The sequence below is a fragment of the Muntiacus reevesi genome, chromosome 4, assembly GCF_963930625.1.
Source record: "Muntiacus reevesi chromosome 4, mMunRee1.1, whole genome shotgun sequence".
Lineage (NCBI taxonomy): Eukaryota > Metazoa > Chordata > Mammalia > Artiodactyla > Cervidae > Muntiacus > Muntiacus reevesi.
Window position 1 is genome coordinate 77,094,280 of NC_089252.1, and position 27,601 is coordinate 77,121,880.

At 37.8% G+C, this 27,601-nt stretch overlaps 1 protein-coding gene across 1 annotated transcript in view; it reads left to right on the forward strand.

Annotated features, from left to right (window-relative positions):
• The window catches only part of RAD18 (RAD18 E3 ubiquitin protein ligase), a 99,807-nt gene that overhangs the window by 32,793 nt on the left and 39,413 nt on the right, over nt 1-27,601 (forward strand). The window contains exons 8-9 of the mRNA XM_065935277.1: nt 5,710-5,786; nt 7,070-7,130. Coding sequence (XP_065791349.1) covers nt 5,710-5,786; nt 7,070-7,130 — 138 coding nt within the window. The remainder of the gene's footprint in view (nt 1-5,709; nt 5,787-7,069; nt 7,131-27,601) is intronic.

A 27,601-nucleotide genomic window follows, 5' to 3' on the forward strand; every position in this document is an offset into this window, starting at 1 on the left:
CTACTAATAGGCAGCTGGACTTGTCTCTAGTTTTTGGCTCTTCTGGGTAAAGCTGCTATGAACATGGGCTTATAGATTTGTATGTAGCCATATGCTTTATTTCTCTTGTGTTTTCCTTTTCATTCATTTAAAATATTTTCTGATTTTTGTTGTGATCTCTTCTTTGACCCGTGGATTATTTGGAAGTGTTTTCAGTTTCCAAATATCTTGAGTATTTCTTAAATATCTTTTTTTATTCATTTCTAATTTGATTGCATTGAAGCAGTTCTGTATGATTTGGGGCCCTTTACATTTATTGAGACTTGTTTTATAACCTCAGCATTAGGTCTTCCTTGGTGAGTGTTCCTTAGGCACTTGAAAGTTTTGCTTTATTTATTCAATGATCTCTAATGTTAATTATGTAAAGTTGCTAAGGTATTATACTCAAGTCATCTACATCATTACTGATGCTGTGTTTAGTGATTCTGTCAGTTACTGAGAACATTATTGAAATCTCAAAGGATATTTATAGATTTTTAATTTTTCCTTTTAGCATATTCTGTTTTCTTTACATTTTTGAATGTCACCAATTAGGTGCATGTGCATTTAGTATTGGTATGTGTTTTTGATGAGTTAATCTATTATAATGAAATAGTTGTTTTAGTCTCTGGTAATATTCCATGAGTAATAACCTTATTTCACTTTTTCTTTAATATTGTGTTTAAACTATGGTTTTTGGTAAGCAGTATATGGTTTGGATCTGCTTTTTAAATTTAATTTGACAAGATATGCCATTAAATTGTAGAGTTTAAAACTTTTTCATTTCATTTAATCTGTTTGGTGGAGTTTAAGTCTACCAACTTGCTCTTTTCTATTTGTCTTGTCCATTCTTTGGTTTTTTCCCTTTATTTTCTTGCTTTCTTCTAGATTATTTTTTAGTTCTATATTTTATCTTCACTATTGGTTTATTAGCTATATCTCTTTTAGTGATTATTCTAGAATTTACCATTTGCATCTTCAATTTATCACAGTCCACATTCAAATAACATTATGCTATGTGTGTTACAGAAGGACCTTACTCCTTCCATCCTTGGTTTTAGGTGTCTGAGGTCCTCAACTAGTGTTCAGCAGGTGCTCTGCGCAAACTGTTCCACTTATAGATGTATTCCTGATGTACTTGTAGGGGAAGAATGGACCCCAGATCCTCCTGTTCCACCATCTTGACCTTGATCCATCCCGGTTTTATTGTCGTAGATATTTCTTCTATGTTATAAATCTCATTATACTTTACCATTTTTGCTTTAAACTATCAATTTTCCTTTAAAGAGATCTTAAAAATTGAGAAGGAAAGTCTTTATATGCCTACACTTTCACTGTTTGTGTTATTCTTCATTTCTTTGCTTAGAACCAGATTTCTATCTTATGTCATTTTCTTTTGGCCTGAAAATCTTCATTTAATCTTTCTTGTAATGCACATGTGTTGTTGAGACAAGTTCCTTCAGCTGTTATTTGTCTGAAAGTCTTAATTTAGCATTTAAAAAAATTATTTTGTAATAATTTTGAATTTATGGGAAATTTGAAACATTATCATGAAGAACACATAGATACCCTGCACACAGATTCACCTATTAGTATTTTGTCCTCTTTACTTTATGTATTAATGTATATGTGTTTGTGTGTGTGCTTCTTTATATACACATATTTTTCTTTTAATCCGTCTGAGAGTAGGGTGTATAATCTTGTCTGCTAAATGCTTCATTGTGTATTTCCTAGAAAAAGAGATGTTCTTTTTTATTGTTGCGGTACAAGTATCAACTTTCATCTCTATTCTAGTTTCAGCAGTTGACCCAAAAATGGCCTTTATAGATTGTTTTCCCCCTCCAGTACATGATCCAGTTTTGAATCACAATATTAAATTTAGTTGTAATGTCCTTTCAATCTCTTTCATTCTGGAACAATTCCTAAGCCTTGCTTGTTCTTTTATGACATTGGCATTTTAAAAGAATACAGTCTTTGTTATTGTTGGGTTTTTTCCCAAATAGAATGTTTCTCATTTTGGCTTTGCCCTGTATTTTGTTATAATTACATTCAGGTTGGCATTTGTGGCCAGAATACTACATAAGTGATGTTTTGTCCTTCTCAGAGCATCTCATCTGGAGGTATTTGGCATCTTTGTGCCCTTCATTTTGATGGCAGTTTTGATCACCTTGTCAGTGTCTTCATTGTGTAGTTTCCTCCTTACTCCTAGTGAGAAATCTGAACACTTTCCTCTAAACAGACCATTATCTTTTATAGTAGTTAAGAGTCAGTTCATTTCAGTTCAGTCATTCAGTTGTGTCCAACTCTTTGTGACCCCTTGGACTACATGCAGCATGCCAGGCTCCCCTGTCCATCACCAACTCCTAGAGCTTGCTCAAACTCATGTCCATCGAGTTGGTGATGCCGTCCAACCATCTCATCCTCTCTTGTCCTCTTCTCTTGCCTTCAGTCTTTCCCAGCATTAGGGTCTTTTCCAGTGAGTCAGTTCTTCTCATCAAGTGGCCAAAGTATTGGAGTTGAAAATAAGAAAAATATATTTCATATTTACCTTCATTTTTACCATTTCTAGCACTTTGTTTCTTCTTATAGAGATGAATTTCTGGTTTTATATTTCTTCTGCTTGAAAAATGTCCTTTAACTCTTAATGTGGTACAGGTCTGCTAATAATATATTCTCTCAGTTTTTGTTTGTCTCAGTTTTTATTTCTCTTTTACTTCTAAAATTATTTCCACTGACATAGAATTCTGGGTCACTGGGTTCTTACTCACTCCCAGCACTTCAGATTTTTCATTCCATTTTCTTCTGGCTTGAATAGTTTTTGATGAGAAACATGATGTAATACTTGGCCTTTTTTTTTTATATAGTAAATCCCTTTTTCTGACTGGCTGCAGGATTTTCTCTGTCTATATTGTTGTGTTTTTGTTTTGTTATTTTTTGTTGTTGTTTATTTTGCTTTACATGCTTTGAGCTTGTTGCATTTGTGGTTTGATATCTTCATTATATTTAGCAGATTCTGGCCATTAGGTCTTCAAATATCTCTTCTCCCTTTTTTATTATGGGATTTCTATTACATGTTTATTAGACCATTTGATATTGTCCCTCAGTTTTTAGATACTCTATCTTGTTTTTTTGTGTGTGTTTCCCTCTCCCCCTTTTTTCTGTTTCAGTTTGTGTAATACCATCAATCTCATTTTCAAGTTCACCAATTCTTTCCTTAGCTGGGTCAAGTTATCTCTGTTACTTTTTTTTTCATTTCTAACATTTCTATTTTATTCTTCTTGATGGTGTCATCTCTCTCCTGAAGTGACCCATTTGTTAATGCATGTTGTTCATCTTTTCCACTAGATATTTTAGCATATTATCATAGTTATTTTAAATTTCATGGCTGGTAGTTCTAAAATCTGGATGATATCTGAGTTTGATTTTGTTATTGTTATTTGCTTGCTTGTTCATAGATCTTGTAAATTTTGGTTAAAAGCAGACAATATTTGAGATGCTAAATATTGAGATGTAAATAGTGTGAATGACTGAAAAATGGACTTGTCTCCTCTTCTGCTAGGACTTTACTGTGTGTGGTTGATTGGTTTGGGTTTTTTGTTGCTGTAGCTATCTATAGTTGACCACCAGTTTCATATCTCCTGTGCTTAGGTCAGTGCCTGAGTTACCAGAAGTTTGTTTTTAAATGCTCCTGCCTCACTCGCACTTAGGTTTTCCCTGTGAACCCGTACCTGAAAAGTCTCTCTGCATGCTCACTTCTCCCCCAGTGGCTGACCACAGCCACTTGTCTCATGGAGTGCCCTGGCTTCATAGTAGGGAGCGTGAGGTTGTTCTAGCTTAGCCTCTGTTTTAGGCCCTTGATCTGGGTCTTTGTGGCGCTCTCAGTGACCCTGTGCCTCCCCAGCTGGCCAGGGCCCTCTAGTGATCTGGGCCGGGGTTTCCTGACCTCTCCGCCCGAGTAGAGGGTTTTGTTTCCTGTCTGCATCTACCTGTGCTCTGGGGTCTTCAGTTTTGTTGACCTTCCCTCAGTGGCTTAACGGTTTTGTTTCCAAAGGGTTAGAGGAATGGGACTTCGTGTCCTTCATTCAATGGAGGCTGTTCTCTTTTCCCAGGCCTGGATGTGGACGGATACTTTTTCTGATTCTCACCCTTCCTTCAGTAGTTCTTGAGAATACCCAGTAAAGTCTATAGAAAATAACCTTGAATTTGTTGTGAGCCCTGCATCTAAGCTTCCCAGGATTTTTATACAGTTATGATGGTTCACCCTTGGCCTTTTACAATCCGTCAGAAAGGTTATCTGAAATCTTCTTACCCAGCAGTTGGATGATCTTTGTTTTTATTATGTCAGCCAGTACTCATGACCCTCCCCTCGAAGGCATCTGACTTTCCTTAGATTTCAGGCTAGTTGGTTTCTCTGTGAACTTAGCGCTGATGGATTCAAGAAGAGTTACAGTTTTATAAGTTATTCAGGCTTTTCTTGTTACTAGGGTGTGAGTGAGACTATATCCAGGTCTTTACATCATAAACACAATCAGAAGTCCCCCTGAAAGATTTAAGCTCTTGAGGTGCATCTAGTTCTAATACAGTCTCCTTAATATCTTAGAAGAGAGTATATGCCAGATGTTCTCTGTCTTGAGTGATACTTGGGTGAGTGGATTGGGCAGAATGCAAGTGGTCCCTTTGCTTTTCTGTTATACCATGATTCAGTAAATTTATGTTAGCTGTTCAGCTCATAGAGGTTGTTTACATTGTTTCTACTGGTTTTAATGATATTAGGGAGGCAAGGGGTACCTCTCAGTCCTTGAAAAATAAACTTTGAATTGAGGTAATTGCATTCTTAAATGATCCTCTCAAGGACTGTGGGTTTTGTAAGAAACTTTTTAAATAGGGATTTTGTATAAATTTATATAGAATTTAAATTCTTATGGTGAAGATTGTGATGATTTCCCCTGTTTACCAGTTATCCAGCTTAAACAGTGTTAACCATGCCTAATGGTGTGTTGTCCGTCATTTACACTCCTTTCTAGACATAGTATCCTTTTATGTATAAATGTGTGTGTGTCAGGGCTTGTGGTTTTTTCCCCTGCACTATATGTATGTGAGCATTAATATGTTGGCCTAGTAGGCAGAAAGATATCATTGGTAAGTTTCATGGTATTTGCAGTCAAAGGTATTTACACATGAGATGGAGCATATTCCAGATCTCTCTGATGTATATGATTGGTAACTACACCTACTGACAGAAATTCTGGAGTCTGGGTCATTTCCCTCCCTGCTATTTATAGACCTTTGCCTTTCTTTGAAAAGTAGCTTCTTATAACATTTTGTACATTGGCATTAGAGTGGATATCCCCTAAGAATAGAATTCACACTAACAGGTTAATTTTCACATTCCATCAGAACTGCCGTTTATATCTGTTAACTCAAAGGAAAGAGCAAAATGACTTTGCTGTCTCTTCTGGTTTTTTTTAAACTGTAATTGCATGTGTAAGAGTTAAATGTTTTAACTCTGTGTTCTTTTTTTTTCTGTTTTATTTTGAAATAACTTTAGACTTACAGAAAAATATTTAGAAAGACCAAACCGGGAGTTCACGTATACCCGTCATCTAGCTTCAGTGTTAATAGTTTGTATAACCAGAGTACATTGAGCAATGTCATGTAATTAATGTTGGCTATATGTCCTTGTTTTAACAGCTGCTGAAATAGTTCAAGAAATCGAAAATATGGAGAAGACTCGGATGCGTTTTGAAGCAAGTAAACTCAATGAAAGTGTATGTTGATGGTCTTTTTAAGTGTCTTGGTAGAAATGAAGGAAAGAAAAAAGTTGAATACCCTACAAATTAAAGCAAACTGGTATTGAATCTGTTCAGTGGGAAATGTACTAGAAAACTTTTCCATTTAATGTGTTATGATTTATTTGCAGCTTATTTTTAGTACAAAATTCTATTGTATTTAGCAGTCTTCTGGCACAAAATCAATCCAAAGTAGAGTTTATTAGTGAATTATAGTTTTTTGGGAAAGTCATGTGCCTGTACATCAGGTAACCTTGGTATTGACCCTTTCTCTGGCAGTTGCATATAATAAGCTGTTTACCATTTAGCCTGTGTGGCCCTTAGTATCTTCATCTGTAGGACTCAGGGGTTGAACTGTATGATCTCTGAGGTCCCCTTTTAGTGCTGGCATTCTGCAATTCTATGATTATACTGGTTGAGAAGTTAAGTAATTGTAGAGTTGACGAGGATTGAGCATCTGTTGAGCTTGCTGAGGGAATCAGAGACCTGAATTCCTTCACTGTTGCCTTCCTCTAGCTTGATGGTCCAAAACTTGAGGAGAGGGTACCAAGGAAGAAAATAGTCACTGTGTCCTTTGGCACTGGAGGAAGTGTTTTGGGCTCTCCCATGTAGACATTTTCTAGGCCATCGGTAGCGTGTTTGTAAGGAAAGCAACAACTTTAGGCAAGTAAGTTTATAGTCAGATAGGAAAAAAAATGAGATTTTTGTTGATTTCATTATTACCCATGTGCTGGCTATAAGATGGAGACTATAATGAATTATGTCAGTACGATTCTGATCTTTGAAGTTTAATATTTTAAAAAGTGAACTAGAAATTTAACATATGAAGTCTTGTATTCCATTTTCTCTATATATTACCTTTGTGGTAGACTTGGGAGTTAGATTGGGAAAAGATAGAAGACAAACAGGGAGATATGCCTTATTAATGACCTGCTAAATGTCTCTTTGGTCTTGTGTAACCTGTTGTACTAATGAATGTGAAAAATTAAATATTGAACATAGGTAACTTAATTGATTTTTGTGTTAATACTTTATATATTCTAATAGAATCAATGTTGCATTTTCTACTGATATAAGTAAAACATATATCAATTACAGTATTAAAAGAAGTAAATAGGAGTTAATCTTGGTCTATATAAAACATGGATGAGATTATTTTCCTCAAGTTTAAACATCCACATTAGAGACTTTTAAGTTTATTGTACTAATTTCTTTTTTGTCATTTTTTTGAATTTTTAATTAAGAATATTTCATTATTTTAGATAATGGTTTTTACAAAGGACCAAACAGAAAAGGAAATAGATGAAATTCACAGTAAATATCGTAAGTTATACGACACTTTCTTTATTTGCAAAAGACTTGACTTGCAGTTTTCCATCTTAAGTAATTTTTTAAAAATATGTTTTGTGTACTAATGTTCAGTGCAAACTTTCCTGTTAATATTACGTAAAAGACTGAATTTTGGTTGAATGTTTACTCAGAGTGACTTTTTTTTGCAAGTATGTGTCTGCTCTTTTCTTTTTTGATGAGTTACAAATTTTGTTTTGTTTTTTTAATTTATGGTTTTATTGAAGGATAATTCCTTTACAGAATTTTGCTGTTTTCTGTCAAACCTCAGCATGAATCAGCCATAGGTATACATATATCCCCTCCCTTTTGACCCTCCCTCCTGTCTCCCACCCCATCCCACCCCTCTAGTTTGACACAGAGCCCCTTTGTGAGTTTCCTGAGCCAGACAGCAAACTCCCATTAGCTATCTATTTTACATGTGGTGATGTAAGTTTCCATGTTACTCTTTCCATGCATCTCACCCTCCCCTCCCCTCTCCCTGTGTCCATAAATCTATTCTCTATGTCTGTTTCTCCACTGCTGCCCTGTAAATAAATTCTTCAGAACCATTTTTCTTGATTCCGTATATGTGTGTTAGAATATGACATTTATCTTTCTCTTTCTGACTCACTTCACTCTGTATTATAGGTTCTAGCTTCATCCACCTCATCAGAACTGACTCAAATGCATTCCTTTTTATGGCTGAGTAATATTCCATTGTATATATGTACCACAACTTCTTTATCCATTCATCTGTCAATGGACTCTAGGTTGCTTCCATGTTCTAGCTATTGTAAATAGTGCTGCAGTGAACAATGGGATACATGTGTCTTTTGCATCCCTGGTTTCCTCAGGGTATATGCCTATGAGTGGGATTGCTAGATCATATGGTGGTTTTATTCCTAGTTTTTAAAGGAATCTCCATACCGTCTGCCATAGTGGCTGTACCAATTTACATTCCCACCAACAGTGCAAGAGCATTCCCTTTTCTTCACACCCTCTGCAGCAGTTTTTGCTTGCAGACTTTTTGATGATGGACATTCTGACCGGTGTGAGGTGATATCTCATTGTGGTTTTGATTTGCATTTCTCTAATAATGAGCAGTGTTGAGCATCTTTTCATGTGTTTGTTAGCCATCTGTATGTCTTTGGAGAGATGTCTGTTTAGGTCTTTCTCCCACTTTTTGATTGGATTGTTTGTTTTCCCGGTATTGAGTTGTATGAGCTGCTTGTATATTTTGGAAATTAATCCTTTATCAGTTGTTTCATTTGCCATTATTTTCTCCCATTCTGAGGTTTATCTTTTCACCTTGCTTATAGTTTCCTTTGTGTGCAAATGTTTTTAAGTTTAATCAGGTCCCACTTGTTTACTTTTGTTTTTATTTCCATTAATCTAGGAGGTGGGTCATAGAGGATCTTGCTTTGATTTATGTCATCGAGTGTTCTACCTATGTTTTCCCCTAAGAGTTTTATAGTTTCTGATTTTACATTTAGGTCTTTAATTCATTTTGAATTTATCTTTGTGTATGGTGTTAGGAAGTGTTCTAATTTCATTCTTTTACATGCAGCTGTCTAGTTTTCCCAGCACCATTTATTGAAGAGGCTGTCTTTGCCCCACTGTATATTCTTGCTTCCTTTGTCAAAAATAGGGTACTCATAGGTGCATGGGTTTATTTCTGGGCTTTCTATCTTGTTCCATTGGTCTATGTTTCTGTTTTTGTGCCAGTACCATACTGTCTTGATGACTGTAGCTTTGTAGTGTAATCTGAAGTCAGGAAGGGTGATTCCTCCAGCTCCATTCTTCTTTCTCAAGACTGCTTTGGCTATTCTGGGTCTTTTGTTTTCCATATGAATTGTGAAATTCTTTGTTCTAGTTCTGTGGAAAATGCCATTGGTAATTTGATAGGGATATTGCATTGAATCTGTAGATTGGGTTTGGTAGTATAGTCATTTTCGTAATATTGATTCTTCCTACTCAGGAACATGGAATATATCTCCGTCTGTTTATGTCCTCTTTGATTTCTTTCATTAGTGTCTTATAATTTTCTGTGCAGTTCTTTTGTCTCCTTAGGTGAGTTTATTCTTAGATTTTTAATTCTTTTTGTTGCAATGGTGAATGGGATTGATTCCTTAATTTCTCTTTCTGATTTTTCATTGTTAGTTCATAGAAATGCAAGTGATTTCTGTGTATTGATTTTGTATCCTGCAACTTTGCTAAATTCACTGATTAGCTCTAGTAATTTTCTGATACTATCTTTAGGGTGTTCTATGTTGAGTATCTTGTCATCTGCAAAACATGAGAGCTTTACCTCTTCTTTTCCTATCTTAATTCCTTTTATTTCTTTTTCTTCTCTGATTGCTGTAGCTCAGACTTCCATGTTGAGTAATAGTGGTAAAAGTGGACACCCTTGTCTTGTTCCTGATCTTAGAGGGAATGCTTTCAGTTTCTCACCATTGAGAATAATTTTGCTGTAGGCTTATCATATATGGCCTTTACTATGTTGAGGTAGGTTCCTTCTCTGCCCATTTTTTGAAGAGTTTTAGTCATAAATGAGTGCTGAATTTTGTCAAATGTGCCTGCTCTTTGATTTGTGACTTACATTATACTTTGAGCTCATCACTAAGCATTTTGCAAATATTAATTAGTTGTTCTCAAAGCATCTCTGTGAGAAGAAAAATGGGATTCAAATGGAAACATTCCTGACTTACCATCCTGTCCTCAGGCCACTCAGTGACAATGTTTCTGTAAAGAATTTCAGTACTCTGTAGCTTGCAAATATGTGCCGAAAATAGTTTTCATTTTATTCATTATTACCAGCTTCCCAACTTTATCACTTCATTTTCCTTAAAGATGTTTCTATGTATCTTTCCCAGTGCGAGCACATTACTGTTTTGTCAGTTAGGTAGGTGTTTATTCTTTGGTTGTTTGGTTGGTTTCCAATTTAAATTTACATTTAAAGTGCCCGGCCAATGGTGGAGAGTTAGTATTTGCTGATTGAGTGTCCCACAAATGGAATGTCTTAGTTGTGCTGAGAGAACTGTGTTTTCTTTTTTCACTTTTTAAGCTTTGAAGGGACAGATCCAACTGTCATCTGTGGGAAGGGAGGATGAAGTGCCCAGGTACCAGATATGAGCACGTTACTGTTTTGTCAATTAGGTAGCTGTACCTGTGTACACGGGTACAATAGTTGTGGTGTTTCGAGCCTTCCCAGAGTGGGGAAAGTTGTCTGGAGGAGTCACAGGCCAGAGGGTGAACCCCAAGAGTCACAGCTCTGTTGTTCTAATGATAAATAGGTGTAATCAATCTTCTTTGATCAGCCTTTGGGAAGCAAAGTAATTTTTCTTGATACTGGAGCTAGACAATATCAGATGATCACTGAAGCAGCAAAACTAAAACCTGTAACAATAAGGGCATCAGAAAATTTGTACAGTACAAAAATAAGTCACTAAAAAATGGCATCTAACAATTTATGCTACACTAAAGAAAATGTGGGTCAAATACAGACAAGAAAATATATGAATATCTATTGCGCACCATTTCAGTATCTTTAAAAAGTTTAATCTTACTAAATAGGTCATGTTAAATTAATTCACTTAGCTCTAAAATAAACTTCAGTATATACTTAAAAAAAAAAACACACAAAAAAACCTTTGGGGCACTTCCTAAAGCTCAAGTGCTTATTATCATTATAGTTTTAGTCAGTTTCATTTAGTATCAGAATCTAAATATGCCATTGATAGCTCTTCTTGATAGATCATATTTCTTTTTTTTTTTTTTTAATTTTATTTTATTAGTTGGAGGCCAATTACTTCACAACATTTCAGTGGGTTTTGTCATACATTGACACGAATCAGCCATAGAGTTACACGTATTCCCCATCCCAATCCCCCCTCCCACCTCCCTCTCCACCCGACTCCTCTGGGTCCTCCCAGTGCACCAGGCCCGAGCACTCGTCTCATGCATCTCACCTGGGCTAGTGATCTGTTTCACCATAGATAATATACATGCTGTTCTTTTGAAACATCCCACCCTCACCTTCTCCCACAGAGTTCAAAAGTGTTCTGTACTTCTGTGTCTCTTTTTCTGTTTTGCATATCGGGTTATCATTACCATCTTTCTAAATTCCATATATATGTGTTAGTATGCTGTAATGTTCTTTATCTTTCTGGCTTACTTCACTCTGTATAATGGGCTCCAGTTTCGTCCATCTCATTAAAACTGATTCAAATGCATTCTTTTTAATGGCTGAGTAATATTCCATGGTGTATATGTACCACAGCCTCCTTATCCATTCATCTGCTGATGGGCATCTAGGCTGCTTCCATGTCCTGGCTATTATAAACAGTGATGCGATGAACATTGGGGTGTACGTGTCTCTTTCAGATCTGGTTTCCTCGGTGTGTATGCCCAGAAGTGGTATTGCTGGGTCATATGGCAGTTCTATTTCCAGTTTTTTAAGAAATCTCCACACTGTTTTCCATAGTGGCTGTACTAGTTTGCATTCGATAGATCACATTTCTATAAGGCTTATATAAAAAAATTTGCCTCCTCCACCACCAACCTGTCTCTATTTCCATTTTCTTGAATTAACAACTGTCAAACCTTTGGGCTTTTGTTTTAATAATTACCTTCATTTTTATGAAAGATTATTCTTTCTACTATTTCTTGGAGAATTTTTCAGTTTTCCATGTTAACAACTGATTGAAGTCCTAATTTGAAAAATTAAAATTTACTTCCATTTTAAATCGTGATTCTTTGCCTTCCTCTCAATCTCTGAATATTGTCCTAATTGTTTTATAAGGTGGGTATTAGTTAGAGACATTGTATACAGTTTGAATCAGACAACATACATACTGTGGTTATGAAGGGTAGCAGAATATGCCACTTCCCAAGAATATGTCACTGTAGCATATTTCTTTGAGGAGAAGGCATTTGTGAAGCAGCAGAAAGAAAAGCTCTCTGCCTCCCCTCCATTTGGCTCAGATGGTAAAAAATCCACCTGCAGTGCAGGAGACCTGAGTTCGATCCCAGGGCTAGGAAGATCGCCTAGAGGAGAGCACGGCAACCCACTCCAGTATTCTTGCCTGGAGAATCCCCATGGATGGAGGAGCCTGGGGGGACTGCAGTCCATGGGGTTGCACAGAGTCGGACACGACTAAAGTGACTTAGCACAAGACGGCACAAAGGGGTCTGTCCCTCCTCCCCTCTCTGCCCCTAGAAGTAAGTTAGTTTCCTGTTGATGGGAGAGGCTTGGACTTAAATCAGCATAACAGGTTTCTCTCTTGGTTACTGTGTTTTTCCTTGCCATCTCCCCATATCTGGCCTCCCCCATACCTTTCTTTTCTTTTTTTTTTTAAATCTAGCTGAAGATGATATTTAAGCCAGTGTTGTAAATCACCTCTGTGTGGCTTAAGAGTTTTTCTCTGGGTGTCTTCCATAAAAACATGAGCTATGCATGTTAATAGGCATCTGTTTTGTTTTTTTTATATAAGTTTGTCTTTTGTTATAACGTCCCTGCTAACTACTGAGAACATTAGAGGGAAAATTATTTTTTCCGTTCTTACACTTAAAATTCTTTTCAGGAAAACGTTCTGCTTTTCCTATAATTAATCATTTCATGTGCTTAGTTTTCTATTTATCTGGTATTAATTTATCTCTAAACTTTCCATCAGAAATGTGAATCACTTTACAGTGAACCTCATAGATAGTTTATCAACTCACGTTTATCTCAGGAGCCTGTTGCCTGAAGCAGCCTGAGTTCTTTTCCAGTCCACTGTGGCTGCTGTCTCTGGGCCTCCTACATGGCTGCCCTGGAGCTGCCTGTCACCAGTCTTCTGGGTAACCCAGGCTCCCTCCTATGGCAGCTGACTTATCTCGGGATCCAAATCCACCTCTTCTTTTTTCTTGTTTCGGTGGGATACATTTTCCAGGAAACTCCCCGGGAAAGTGGGTATTGCTTCTGTACGTAATTGGAAATATTACTTTTACTCTTGATATATTGTTTGGCTTAGATAAGTTGCCCACATAACTATTAGTAAAAAGCAGGACTGGAAGTTAAACCCACACTCTCCTGATACTCAACTTGAAGCCCTTTGCCTGTGCTGTGCTTTGTATCTGAGTAAATAATTTGTGTGTTGGGAACTTCTTTTTGAGGGACTAAGCTTTAGTTTCAGGTTATAGTGCTTTTACGAAGCTTAATTTTATGAATTAGTTACTTTGGTGGTTTTGTGATGGTATATCTTATTTTCTTTAGCCGTCTTTGGGATAGATCTGTATTCATGCCTTCCTCTTTTAGAAGGGGAGAAAAATAATGAAATCATTTTGAGCCTTAGTTGCAGATCTGTAGAAAATATATTTGATATGGGGTTGAATGAAATGAGTTTATTGAGTTACCTATGGATTTCAGATTGCAAATACCTTTGATAATAAGTCTTCTTAGTTAAGACTGAATTGCTTCAGTAAGTGGTGGAATCTTAACCTGACAGATAATTACTCTAATTGCCTAACTGCCATGATAGACATATTTTGGGAATTTTCATGGTCTTTACCTTGGTAATAGATAGTTTTATATTTTGCCAAGAAAAGAAGAACTAACCTCACACTCTGGGATTATCTCCTGAAACTTTTCCTGAGAGTACCAGCTTAATCTTGTTAAGTAGGCAAGACATGTTAGCTTTATTTGTTCCTTTTTTTTTTTATTAGGTTGTTCATTAATTCACTAAATGTTTATTGAGCATCTGCCATGTGCCAGCTGCTGTTCTATATACTGAGTATAGAGCAGCGACAAGACCTCTTGTCATAGAGATAAGACCTCTTGTCATATTCTAATAGCAGACAGATTAAAAACAATAAATCAGCGAATAACACAATTTTAGATGGCAGATGCTATAAAGAAAATAAAACAGTAATTTGATAGGAATTATGAGGCCATTTTATCAGGAAAAGGCTTCCCTTAAAGAGTTGACATTTGATGTGTGTATGTGTGCATGCTTAGTCGCTCAGTCATGTCTGACTCTGCAGCCCCTTGGACTGTAACCCACCGAGCTCCTCTGTCCACGGAGTTTCCAGGCAAGAATACTGGAGTGGATTGCCTTTTCCTCCTCTAGGAGATCTTCCCAACCCAGGGATCCAACCCAGCCACGTCTCCTGCATTGGCAAGCTATAAAAAAATAAAATGGAGTAATTTGATAGAAATTATGGAGACATTAGATAATGTCATCAGGAAAAGGCTTTTCTTAAGGAGTTGACCTTTGAAATGAGGTAACATTTAGAATTAAAAGGTGAATCATTACTTTAAAATAAAAGTAAAATTTCACAGAGCTGGCGAAGTAGTATTCCAGGCAGAGAGGACGTCAGAGGTGGAGGCCCTGAAGCAGACACAGTGAGGGTGAGTGTGAGCAGAGTGTAGGATTGAAGGGGAGGGGAAGAGTGGTGTATAGGGAGGTGGGGCAGACCCCAGAAGACCTTTTAGGAGTTATTTTGAGTTTTATTCTTATTGTGATGGGAAGTCATTGGAGAGTTTAGAAAGACAAGTAATATGATTTTATCTACATTTAAAAAGATGATGTCTGCTGAATAGAAAATAAATTGTAAGGTGGCAAGAAATAGTAAGAAAACCAGTCTGATGGCTCTTCACTCAAGTAATATTCATTGGTTACCAGTTACTGTATCCCAGACAATAATCTAGCAGATAATGTCTCAGCTCAAGTGGAGCTTACATTATATTGGGAATAGTCGGACAGTAAACAAGTGAGTAAGATGTGTCAGATTCGTGATATGTGCTATGAAGTGACTTCAGGTAGAGATAGAAAGTGATGGAGCTGCTGGTCCAGGAAGACTCCTTTAAGTAGGTGAGTGACCTGCAGGAAGTGAGGCTGTTTTAGGCCTAGGCCTGTTTCTGGCCTAGTTTAGGCCAGAGATGTGGCATTTCTAGAGTGGTCGTAGAACTAAAATCAACAATTCAAGGTAAACTTTTGAAGTAGAGCCAGTAGTACTTGCTGATGAATTTAACATACCCCTATGACTAAAAGAGGGAATCAAGAATGACTCCTACATTTTTGGTTCAAGCAGCTGGAGAAATGATGATGCCATTTACTGAGATGGAGACCAGGGCAAGGATTGTGGATAGGGAAAGGGATTGAGAATTCCTATTTTGCTATATTAAATTTGGGTTTCTAGTGGACATTCAAGTGGGAAAGAGAATTAGGTATGAATGGATGAATCTACCTAACTAAAAAGATGAGTGATTTAAAACTGTATACTTAAATTACATGGGAGGAGGGTGCTGTGGGGAACAAAGCCTAAAACTGAGACCTGGGACACTGCACAGTTTAGAGCAACAGTTCTCTCATTTCTCTAAGCCTTTGTATGCTCTTAAAATTTGTCTAGCGCACCAAAGAACTCTTGTTTATGTGGGTTATAGTTGTCAATGTGTATCATATTACAGATTAGAGTTTAGGGGAGTTCTGCTACTGGCCAGGACAGAATAATTGGTATACACCCCCCGCTACCCTCCCCCAAAAAACAACCACCGGTAAATGGGCAAAACACATGAAATAGTTTTCAAGATATTAGGAACAACGATAACAGAGGACCAGAATCTCTGAGAGATGAAAAAGTGAAACGAGCGCTGTAAGTTTCTAGGCTGAGAGCAGGGGTTCCCAGGCAGAGCCTGCTGGACTCTTGAGTTACGGGGAAAGAAAGACCAGGGAAGCTGAAGGAGCTGAAGTTTGCAAGATAGAGCATGGGGAGGGGAAAGTAGCACAGAGAGCGAGCCCCGGGGATGTGCGGAAGGTTCACCTTGTGAATTCGTTCAGTACGGAGTCTGTTCTCCACCAAAGATGAAATCAAATTAGAAGTCAGTAACAAAGCCCTCTGTAAAGTCACCAGATAAGTTGGACACTAAATAATATACTTCCAAATAACACGTGGGCCTAAGAAAAATTAAAACCAGGAGATTTCAAAAATATTTAACTCACTTATAAACAACAGTAGATTCACTATATGTTAACATCAATCATAAGTAATGTATTTTAATCCTTTTTTAACGCATTTGTGTTGAATCTAGAAAAATGATAATAGATGATCTTATTTGCAAAGCAGAAATAGAGGCACCGCTGTAAAGACTGAATATGTGGATACCAAGAGGGATGGGGGGTGGGATGAATTGGGAGATTGGGATTGACATTATATATGCTATTGACACTATGTATTAAATAGGCAACTATTGAGAACCTGCTGTTTAGCACAGGGAAGTCTACTTAATGACCTGTGGTGACCTAAATGGGAAGCAAGTCTTAAAAAGAGAGAATATATGTATATTTACAGCTGATTCAGTGTATGGATAGACACACTGACAATGTGTGGATTGACTGTGTGGATCACAACAAACTGGAAGATTCTTAAAGAGATGGGAATACCAGACCACCTTACCTGCCTCCTGAGAAACCTGTATACAGGTCAAGAAGCAACAGTTAGAACTGGACATGGAACAATGGACTAATTCAAAACTGGGAAAGGAGTACATCCAGGCTGTATACTGTCACCTTGTTTATTTAACTTATATGCAGAATACATCATGTGAAATGCCAGGCTGGATGAAGCACAAGCTGGAATCAAGATTGCCGGGAGAAATGTCAACAACCTCAGATACGCAGATGATGCAACTCTAATGGCAGAAAGTGAAGAAGAACTGAAGAGTCTCTTGAAAGGGAAAGAGCTTGAGAGTGAAAAAGCTGGCTTAAAGCTCAACATTCAGAAAACTAAGATCATGGCATCTGGTCCCATTACTTCATGGCAAATAGATGGGGAAAATGTGGAAACAGTGTCAGATTTCATTTTCTTGGGCTCCAAAATCAATGTGGACACTGACTACAGCCATAAAATTAAAAGATGCTTGCTCTTTGGAGAAAAACTATAACAAACACCAGTTCAGTTCAGTTCAGTTGCTAAATCATGTACGACTGTGACCCCATCGACTGCAGCACGCCAGGCTTCCCTGTCCATTGCCAGCTCCCGGAGCTTATTCAAACTCAAGTCTATTGAGTCGGTGATGCCATCTAACCATCTTGTTCTCTGTCATCCCCCTCTCCTCCTGCCTTCAATCTTTTCCAGCATCAGGGTCTTTTCAGATGAGTCATCTCTCCTCATCAGGTGGCCAGAGTATTGGAGTTTCAGCTGCAGCATCAGTCCTTCTAATGAACATTCAGGACTGATTTCCTTTAAGAAGGATTGGTTGGATCTCCTTGCAGTCCAAGGGACTCTCAAGAGTCTTCTCCAACACCACAGTTCAAAAGCATCAATTCTTTGGTGCTCAACTTCCTTTATAGTCCAACTCTCATATCCATACATGACTCCTGGAAAAACCATAGCATTGACTAGATGGACCTTTGTCAGCAAAGTAATGTGTCTGCTTTTTAATATGCTGTCTAGGTTGGTCATAACTTTCCTTCCGAGGAGCAAGTGTCTTTTAATTTCATGGCTGTAGTCACCATCTGCAGTGATTTTGGAGCCCCCCAAAATAAACTCAGCCACTGCTTCCACTGTTCCCCATCTGTTTGCCATGAAGTGATGGGACCGGATGCCATGATCTTAGTTTTCTGAATGTTGAGCTTTAAGCCAACTTTTTCACTCTTCCTCTTCACTTTCATGAAGAGGCTCTTTAGTTCTTCAGTTTCTGCCATTAGAGTGGTATCATCTGCTTATCTGAGGTTATTGATATTTCTCCCAGCAGTCTTGATTCCAGCTTGTGCTTCATCCAGCCCAACATTTCTCATGATAACAAACATAGTGTATTAAAAAGCAGAACCATCACTTTGCAGACAAAGGTCCTTATAGTCAAAACTGTGGTTTTTCCAGTAGTCTTGTATGGTTGTGAGAGCTGGACCATGAAGAAGGCTGAGCACCAAAGAATTGATGCTTTTGAACTGTGGTTTTGGAGAAGACTCTTGAGAGTCCCCTGGACTGCAAGATCAAACCAGGCAATCCTAAAAGAAATCAACCCTGAATATTCTTTGTAAGGACTGAAGCTAAAGCTCCAATACTTTGGCCACCTGGTGCAAAGAGCTGACTCACTGGAAAAGACCCTGATGTTGGGAAAGAGTGAAGGCAGGAGAAGGGGACAACAGAGGATGAGATAGTTGGATGGCATCACTGACTGAATGAACTTGAGTTTGAGCAAACTCAGGGGGATAGTGATGGGTAGAGAAGCCTGGCATGCTGCAGTTCATGGGATCACAAAGAGTCAGACACAACTTAGCCACAAAAGCGGATTCACTTTTCTGTACAGCAGAACCTAACACATTGTAAAACAACTATAGTCAAGCAAAAATTTTTTTTAAAAAATCATATTTTGGTAAGAAAAAAAAACAACTTTCCCAATACACAAAAATCAAAGTAAATGGAGATTTCTACTCCTAGTCCAGATGGAATAATAGACTGTACTTACTTTTCCCCCCTTAGAAGTTAGAAAGCCAGATGAAATCTATAAACTAATGGATTTTCAGATATGGGGAAAAAAGGTAGCACAGGACTGTTATCCCCGAGAGAAAGAGAACAAATAAAATGATGAGCTCTACAGCTCCAGCAACTGGCAGGCAGTTTTATGGCCCCGGGTGGAGGGAACCCACAATAATCTTGTGGTATCACTGAATAGGTACAACAGAAATCAAAGTTGTGGAGGCCAGGGTGACAGGACAGAGTCCCAGAAAGGAGGGACCCACAGAGAACAGAGCTCTAAAGATCTATAGAAAGATCCGGGCAAGTCTTTGGCTACCTAGCCTTCTAGTCTTGAATGAAAGGAAACTGCCCAAAGACCAGAGAAAAACTTGGAAAGGTTAGTTCCAGAACAATTTCTGGAGTTCATGCAGGACAGGAAACAGCTTGAATTCAACACCAGGCACAGTTGGAAAAGCTCCTTAGTATGTAAGGCATTAGGCAGAAGCCTCAGAAAGGTGTTACTGCTTTATTAGTAAAGCTTAACTACCTTAAGGCCAGACAATACATAGTTTAGGCTTTGCAGGCTCCATATGGTCTCTGTCAAATGTTCTTGTTTGTTTATAATTCTTTCTAAAATATGAATACCAGTCTTAGCTTGAGGACCATACAGAAATTGTCCTTGGGTTGCATTTGACCATTGGACTATTATTCGTCGATCCCTGCTCCAGGCGACTTGCTGCTTTAGTTTTCCTTAGTAAAAAGATTTTTTTTCATAGACTGTTTTTTAGCCCAGTTTTAGGTTCACAGCCAAGTTGTGTGGAAAATATTGATAGTTCTATGTTTCTCCTGATCTGACACATGCACAGGCTCTGCTACTCTGACCACTCCACGCCAGAGTGGTACATTTGTTATAACTGATGAACCTATCACTGACACCTTGTTATACTCAGAGTCCACAGTTTACCCAGAGTTCACTCTTGGTATTATATATTCTGTGGTTTTTGACAAGCATCCAGTGCTATATTTCTACTGTTGTGGTACACAGGAATAGTTTCATTGCCCTAAAAATCCTGTGTGCTCCACATCTTTATTCCTAACCCCTGGCAACCACTTATCTTATTCCTGTCTTCATAGTTTTATCTTTTCCCAAATGTCATACAATTGGATTCAAATAGTATATCTTCTTTTCATTCTTTTCCTTAGTAATGCATTTAAGCTTCCTCTAAGTTTTTTCATGGCTTTATAGCTCATTGTTTTTGGGGAGCTGAATAATCTATTTTCTGGATGTACCAAAGTTCAGTGACCAGTTCTGTTACTGAAGAACATCTTGTGCCGGGGTCCAGCCTCGGCAGGATCCAGGGGTACCCTCAGGATGAATGGCGTCGGCGAGAGAGAGAGACAGAGAGAGAGAGAGAGAGAGAGAGAGAGACAGAGAGAGACAGAGAGAGAGAGAGCAGACTGGGGGTGTGCAGCAGAGTCTGGCAAATCTTTTTTTTTTTTTTTTACCATAGCTTTTATATTCTGTTAGTACATTTTTTAAGGGGAAGATAGTTTAATATTACATCGGCTTATCCTTCACGAAACCAGGGTGTTTTCTGCATACTTCTTTGTGAGAGTCTTGTACATTATCTTCTGGCCATGGGGCCTATTGACATTTTTTGACCTACATGAATGCAAAGCTGTTTTCCGTAATCTATTCTTTAATGAACACAAAGGTCAGTCCTTTTGCAGAAGTTAACAGTTCAATTTATCTAACAGGTTTACCACACAAAGACTGCAGCTCTGGTGAGGCAGCCCCTGTTTAGTATTCCTGGTTAAAATGAACAATTCTAAACTCTTATTTTTCTAAATCTTTAACTACAACCACTTTTAGAATAATATTTTTGTGTTCTCTAATAGGGCTTCCTCACCCCCGAAGGGCTCTGTGCCTATTAGGGCCTTTATGTGATCAGGTTCTTTATTGCTGTTTATGATTAAGGTGTTGTGAACAGTCATGTGCATTAGTACGCATTTGCCAAGCAGGCTAGAATGCCAGCAAAGAGGTCTAAATTGAAACACTCCTTTCATCCTGTATAATCTTATAAGATACCACCGTCCGGGGGACATATTGATTAAAGTTCTAAGTTGATTCTGTTTGGAGAGAGATCGGGGAAGGCCGCCTGCCTGTGTCACAGAAATTAGGGAGTAGTCTAATACAGCAAGCATCAGAAAGAGAGAGATCATCTTTAAGGTGAGCGCCGGAGCAGCTTTTCGAAATCCCTGAAGTCCTGATCTGCCTTGCTTGTCAGGTCTTCTCCTCACGACCTTGTCATGGGTGGGATTTCGTGTGCTGGCTCCCGGCAATCTTGGTTGCGTCTTTTGGCAATTATGAAAAGAGCTATAATTAAATGTCCATGTGCAGATTTTTGTGTGGACATAAGTTTTCAGTTCATTCGGGTAAATACTAAGGAATATGATTGCTGGGTTATAAGGTACCTTTAATTTTTTAAGAAACTGCCAAGTTATTATTGGAAGTGTCTGTGCCATTTTGCATTCCCACTGCACATGGTGGCGTTAGTGTTTGGATTTTTGCCATTCTGTTAGGTATATAGTGGTGTCTCATTGTTTTAATGTGCAATTCTCTAATGACATGATATTGAGCATCTTTTCCTATTCTTACTTGCCATCTATATATCTTCTTGGGTAAATCTTTTTTGCTCAGATCTTCTGCCTATTTTTTAATTGGGTTGTTCGTTTTCTCACTGAGTTTTAAAGTTCTTTGTATATTTTGAATAAGTCTGTTACCAGTTGCATCTTTTGCAGATGTTTTTGCCCTGTCTTTCTTTGGCTTGTCTTCTCATTCTCTTCTCTTGATAATTTTGCCCTGATAAAATTTGAAAGCAAAGTGTGAAATGCTTTTGTTGACTCCAAATAGTTTGATGTGCTCCAGAATAAACTACAATACAGTTTAAGGATAGAATAAAATTTTGCCGCCAACAATATAAAATTAACAGTTTCCTATTGAAATTACCAGGAATTCAAACAAACAAACAAACAGAAAAAAAAGATCCTAGAAAAGAGAAAAATCAATTAATAGAACCAGAGCTTCTTTGGTAACTCAGACCGTAAGGAATCTGCCTGCAATGCAGGGGGCCTGGGTTCAATCCCTGGGTCAGGAAGATCCCCTGGAGAAGGGAATAGCAACCCCCTCCAGTATTCTGGCCTGGAGAATTCCATGGACAAAGAGTGGGACATGACTGAGCAACTAACACACAGGAATGACGGAACTGATAAAACTAGTAGATAAGAATGTTAAAACAACATTTACAAATCCACTGTTTATGTCAAAAAGGAAGAATCAAGGAGGGTCCTGCTGAGTTGAGAAGTAGACCCTTTAAAAAAAAGACCAAATGGGATTCTTTAGATGACAAACATACTTGAATTGAAAAATGTACTGGATAAAGTAAAAACAGATTAGGGAATAAATTGAACTGAATGAAAATGCATCATATCACTGTGGGTTGAAAGCAGTGCCTTTCAGTGAAAGCAGTGAAAGAGGAAATATGTAGTATTAAAAGCAGATACTAGAAAAGAGAAGAGGTTTTAAATTCATCATGAATACTTTCATCATAAGAAACCAGAAAAAAGAAGGGTAAATTCCATCCAAAGCAAGCAGAAAGAAAGTAATAGTCAAGATAAGAGCAGAAATCAATGGAAGTGAAGACAGAAAAATAACAAAATCTATGAAACCTCAAGCTGGTTGTTTGAAAAGATCCACAAAATTGAGAAACCTCTAGCAAGCCTGATTAGGCCTAAAAGAGAGAAAACACGAATTGTGGGTATCAGGAATAAAAGAAGGAGGATACTAAGTATCCTACTGTAATTAAAAGATAATAAGAGTATTACAAGTAACTTTATGGCAGTGCATTTGGGAACATATACATGAAATGGACAAATTTCATGAATGACACAAATTACTAAACCTTAGTCAGGGAAAAGTAGATAAGCATGAATATTCCTTCATCTGGGAACTAAATTGGATTTGCATCCCCAAGAAGAAAATTCCAGATCCAAATGGCTTCAGTGGTGAATTTTATGAATTTTAAGGAAGGAAATAATACTAATTCTACAAAAATTCTTCTAAAAAATCGAAAAGGAAGGAATACTTCCTACTTTTAAAGTTCTGACCAGTATTCTTCATGAACATAGATGCAAAAATTCTTAACAGTGTTTGGTAAATCAATTCCAGCATTACATAAAAGGATAATGTATCATAACCAAGTTATAAAACCAAGGGATTTATCCTAAGAATGCAAGGATTTAATGTTTAGGAAATTAATGTTAGGAAATTTAATATTAGGAAATTAATCAACATAATTCAGTGCATTAATAGACTGAACAAGAAAAACACTGTAAAATGTTTTAAGTAGATGCAGATAAGCATTTGCAAAATTGAACACTTAATAATTAAAAGAACTCTTACTAAACAAGAATTTCTTTAATCCTGTATGCGTTGTTCAGTCACTAAGTCATGTCTGACTCTGCGATTCCCTGGACTGTAGCCCGCCAGGTTCCTCTGTCCTTGGTTAACTCCTGGAGTTTGCACAAATTCATGTCCTTTGAGTCAGTGATGTTATCTAACCATCTCATCCTCTGCTGCCCCTTCAGTCTTTCCCTGCATCAGGATCTTTTCTTGTGAGTCTGCTCTTGGCATCAGGTGGCCAAAGTATTGGAACTTCAGCTTCAGCATCAGTTCTTCCAGTGAATACTCAGGGTTGATTTTCTTTAGGATTGACTGGTTTGCTGTCCTTGCAGTCCAGGAGATTCTGAAGAGTCCAGAATTCGAAGGCACCAATTCAGGTTAGGAGATCTGAAAAACCTACAACTAATGTTATATTTAATGGTGAAATAGTGACTGCTTCTTTTCTGACTGGAGACAAGGTAGAGATGTCTGTTCTTACCGTTGTACTGTGGATTCAGCATAATTACTGTGGATTCTTGCCAGTGTGATAAGGCAAGGAATAGAAAGAATACTCAGATTAAAAGGAAGAAATAAGACTTTATTCACAGTAAACATGATCACCTTTCACAAATAGTATGAATTAGAAAAGGAAAAAAGTGATAAATTCTATCTCATTAAAATAAAAACTTTTACTCTCCAGAAGACAGGTATGAAAATGAAAAAGCAAGTAACAGATAAGGAAATATTGTAAAATTTATATTTGACAAAGTGTTAGAATCTATACTTTATCAAGAACTCTTACAATTCAATAATATGTCCTAGGTGGTATTTTTTAGTTTTTATTTGGCCATACTGTACTGCTTTTGGTATCTTAGTTCACCAACCAGGGGTCAAACCTAAATCTTCAGCAGTGAGAACAGAGTCCTAGCCACTGGACTGCCAGGGAATCCCCAGTATTTTTTTAGGGCAAATATTTCAACAGATTCCTCAGAGAAGAAAATACTCATATACCAAATAACTATGTAAAAATATATCATTTGTCTTGTTAGTCATTAGTCACGAATCTTTGGAAAAATAGAAATTAAAATACAGTAAAATAATACTACATGCTTATTTTAATGACACAAAAGAAAGAACAATACCAAGTGTTGACCAGGATGTAGAGCACATGGAACTCTTATACATTTCTGGTGAGAATGCAGAAAGATACAGTCGCTTAAGTAAGCAGTTTAGTAGTTTGCAATAAATTGACACATGCACCTACTTACTCCTAGCTATTTACCCAACGGAAGTGAAAGCATATAGCCACACCTAGATTTTTAGAATCAGATTTATCAAGATGTAGTTTACAAAAAATAAAGTTCATTAGTTATAAGTAAATAATTGATGAGTGTTACAGATAAATGTTACAGCAGGTTATTCATACTATCTTAAACTGAAAACAGTCTCAGTATCCATAGACACATTGCAATACATTCAAAAAAGAATTAACCCCTGACATTTGAAACAACAGGATGAATCTCAGAAACATTATACTAACAGAAAAGCCAAACTGAAAAGGTAGCACCCTGTATAATTCCACTTATGTACCCTTCTAGAAAGGACAGAAGTATAGTAACAGAAAGCAGATAGGTACTGCCGGGGGCTCCAGGTGGAAAAGGGCGGGGACTGACTCCGAAGGAAGTCTGTGGATAATTTAAATCTGTGTCATGGTTGTGTTGGTAGATAACACAACTATACATTCTTTTAAAATGCATCAGATTGTCCACTTAAAAATTTTTTTGTGCAAAGTATTTCTCAGTAAGTCTGATCTTAAAAATTTAGTAAGAAGAATAATACTCCTTTCTATTTTTGCAAATCTCTTTAATGTCTTGCTTACTAGAGACATCTTGGCTCTCATATTAATTTCTGCATTTAAAGTGTTTTGTTGTTTTAGTTAAAATATACGAAAAGTATCCAGTTTGTGAGACAGGTAATTGATTTCATGACTCATGTTTCACAACACACTGTGGCAAGAGTGGTTTCATAGGAGAGGAGACATCAGAAGCACTTAGAGTTGATTGAGACCAAATTTGAGGTGAGGAAGTGGAGCTATGAAGGCAGACAACTTTTAGGGCAAGTTTCTCAGTGTCAGTAAGAGGGAAATGAAGCCAAAGCTGGAGGTGGGTGCTGGGTCCAGGGATGGTTTTGTTTGTTGATAGTTCAGTTGGTAAAGAATCCGCCTGCAATGCAGGAGACACTGGTTCGATCCCTGGGTTGGGAAGATCCCCTGGAGAAGGGATAGGCTACCCACTCCAGTGTTCTGGCCTGGAGAATTCCATGGACTGTAGAGTCCATGGGGTCTCAAAGAGTCAGACACAGCTGAGCGACTTTCACTTTCACTTTAAAGTTGGAAGATACTTAACCCAATGGTTATCTGATCTGTTTTTATTGCAACTCACAGTGAAAATTTTATTTTATATTACTATTAACTGTATGCACACATATTACTGAAATAAATTTTGCAAAACAGTTTTTAATCTTTCCATGTTTTTAAAAGGTTATATTCAGATATTTTCAAATGATGTTCGTGTGTACCCTCCTTGAGCTTGACTGTCTCCAACAACAGAAAAAATTGTTCTCCGTCATTTTTTCTCAGCATTTCTTTAGTGACTTTGAAAAAATAAAAGTAGTGAGATAATTGACTTCCAAAGCCAGTTGGTTATGCTTATCCAAACCATGACTGGTCTTACTTTTTTTAAAAGTGGGGACAAATTACAGAATTCCTGTGTGTTCCCTGCCTCCACACGTGCATAACCTCTGCAAATACCAACATTCCCACACTTGAGTAGTGCATTTGTTACAGCTGTTGAACCTACATTGACACTCATAATCACACACAGTCTAGTTTACTTCCAGGTTCTCTCTTGGTGTTGTACATCCTATGGGTTTTGACAAATTTGTGTCGTGTATCTACCAATACAATATCATACAGAGTGTCTTCACTGCCCCAGAAGTCCTCTGTGTTCCATCTGCTCATCTCCCTTCCCCACCCCCAGCCCCAGGCACTGATCTTTTCACTGTCTCCATAGCTTTGCCTTTTTGTGAATGTCCTGTATACAGCTGGAATCATATAGTGTGTAGCCTTTTCAGATTGTCATCTTTCACTTGTGTGCGTGCCTGGTCAGTCTTTTCAGTCATGTCCAGCTCTTTTGCAACCGCAGGGACTGTTGCCTGCCCGTCTCCTCCAACCATGGGATTCTCCAGGCAGGAATACTGGAGTGGGTTGCTGTGCCCTCCTCCAGGGGACCTTTCACATCCAGGGATAGAACCTATGTCTCTTACATCTCCTGCATTGGTTGGCAGATTCTTCACCACTAGTGCCGCCTGGGAAGCCCCTTGTGTCACTTAGTACTGTTCGTTTAAGGCTCTTCTATCTTTTCATGCCGTGATAGCGCATTTCTTTTTAGAACTGGTTGGCACTCCACTTTCTGGATATACCACAGTTTGATTGATTATCCGTTAACCTACTGAAGGACATCTTGGTTGTTTTTTCTTTCCATTTTAATGCACTCTGGCACTTTTCATCCTATTCCTTTAATTTTATTAGGAAAAAGATGCTGATCTGGACCTACTAAGTTTATCACAACCCACACTCTCACTTTCAAAAGCACAGTCCCATCCCAAGCTTATTTGTATGCAGTGGGAAAGATTCAAAAGAGGGGAGAAGTTGGTGATACAGGCAATGATAATTGCATGTATTACATCCTTGAGAAGACCTTAATGGAATCCAGAGCATAAATTAGAGCTTGGTCAATAAATGCTGGGGAGGGTGTGGAGAAAAGGGAACCCTCTTACACTGTTGGTGGGAATGCAAACTAGTACAGCCACTATGGAAAACAGTGTGGAGATTTCTTAAAAAACTGGAAATAGAACTGCCATATGACCCAGCAATCCCACTTCTGGGCATACACACTGAGGAATCCAGATCTGAAAGAGACACGTGCACCCCAATGTTCATCGCAGCACTGTTTATAATAGCCGGGACATGGAAGCAACCTAGATGCCCCTCAGCAGACGAATGGATAAGGAAGCTGTGGTACATATACACCATGGAATATTACTCAGCCGTTAAAAAGAATTCATTTGAATCAGTTCTAATGAGATGGATGAAACTGGAGCCCATTATACAGAGTGAAGTAAGCCAGAAAGATAAAGAACATTACAGCATACTAACACATATATATGGAATTTAGAAAGATGGTAATGATAACCCGATATGCAAAACAGAAAAAGAGACACAGAAGTACAGAACAGACTTTTGAACTCTGTGGGAGAAGGTGAGGGTGGGATGTTTCGAAAGAACAGCATGTATATTATCTGTGGTGAAACAGATCACCAGCCCAGGTGGGATGCATGGGTCAAGTGCTCGGGCCTGGTGCACTGGGAGGACCCAGAGGAGTCGGGTGGAGAGGGAGGTGGGAGGGGGGATCGGATGGGGAATACGTGTAACTCTATGGCTGATTCATATCAATGTATGACAAAACCCACTGAAAAATAAAAAAAAAATTTAAAAAAAAATTAGAGCTTGGTCCTTAAATGCAGCAAG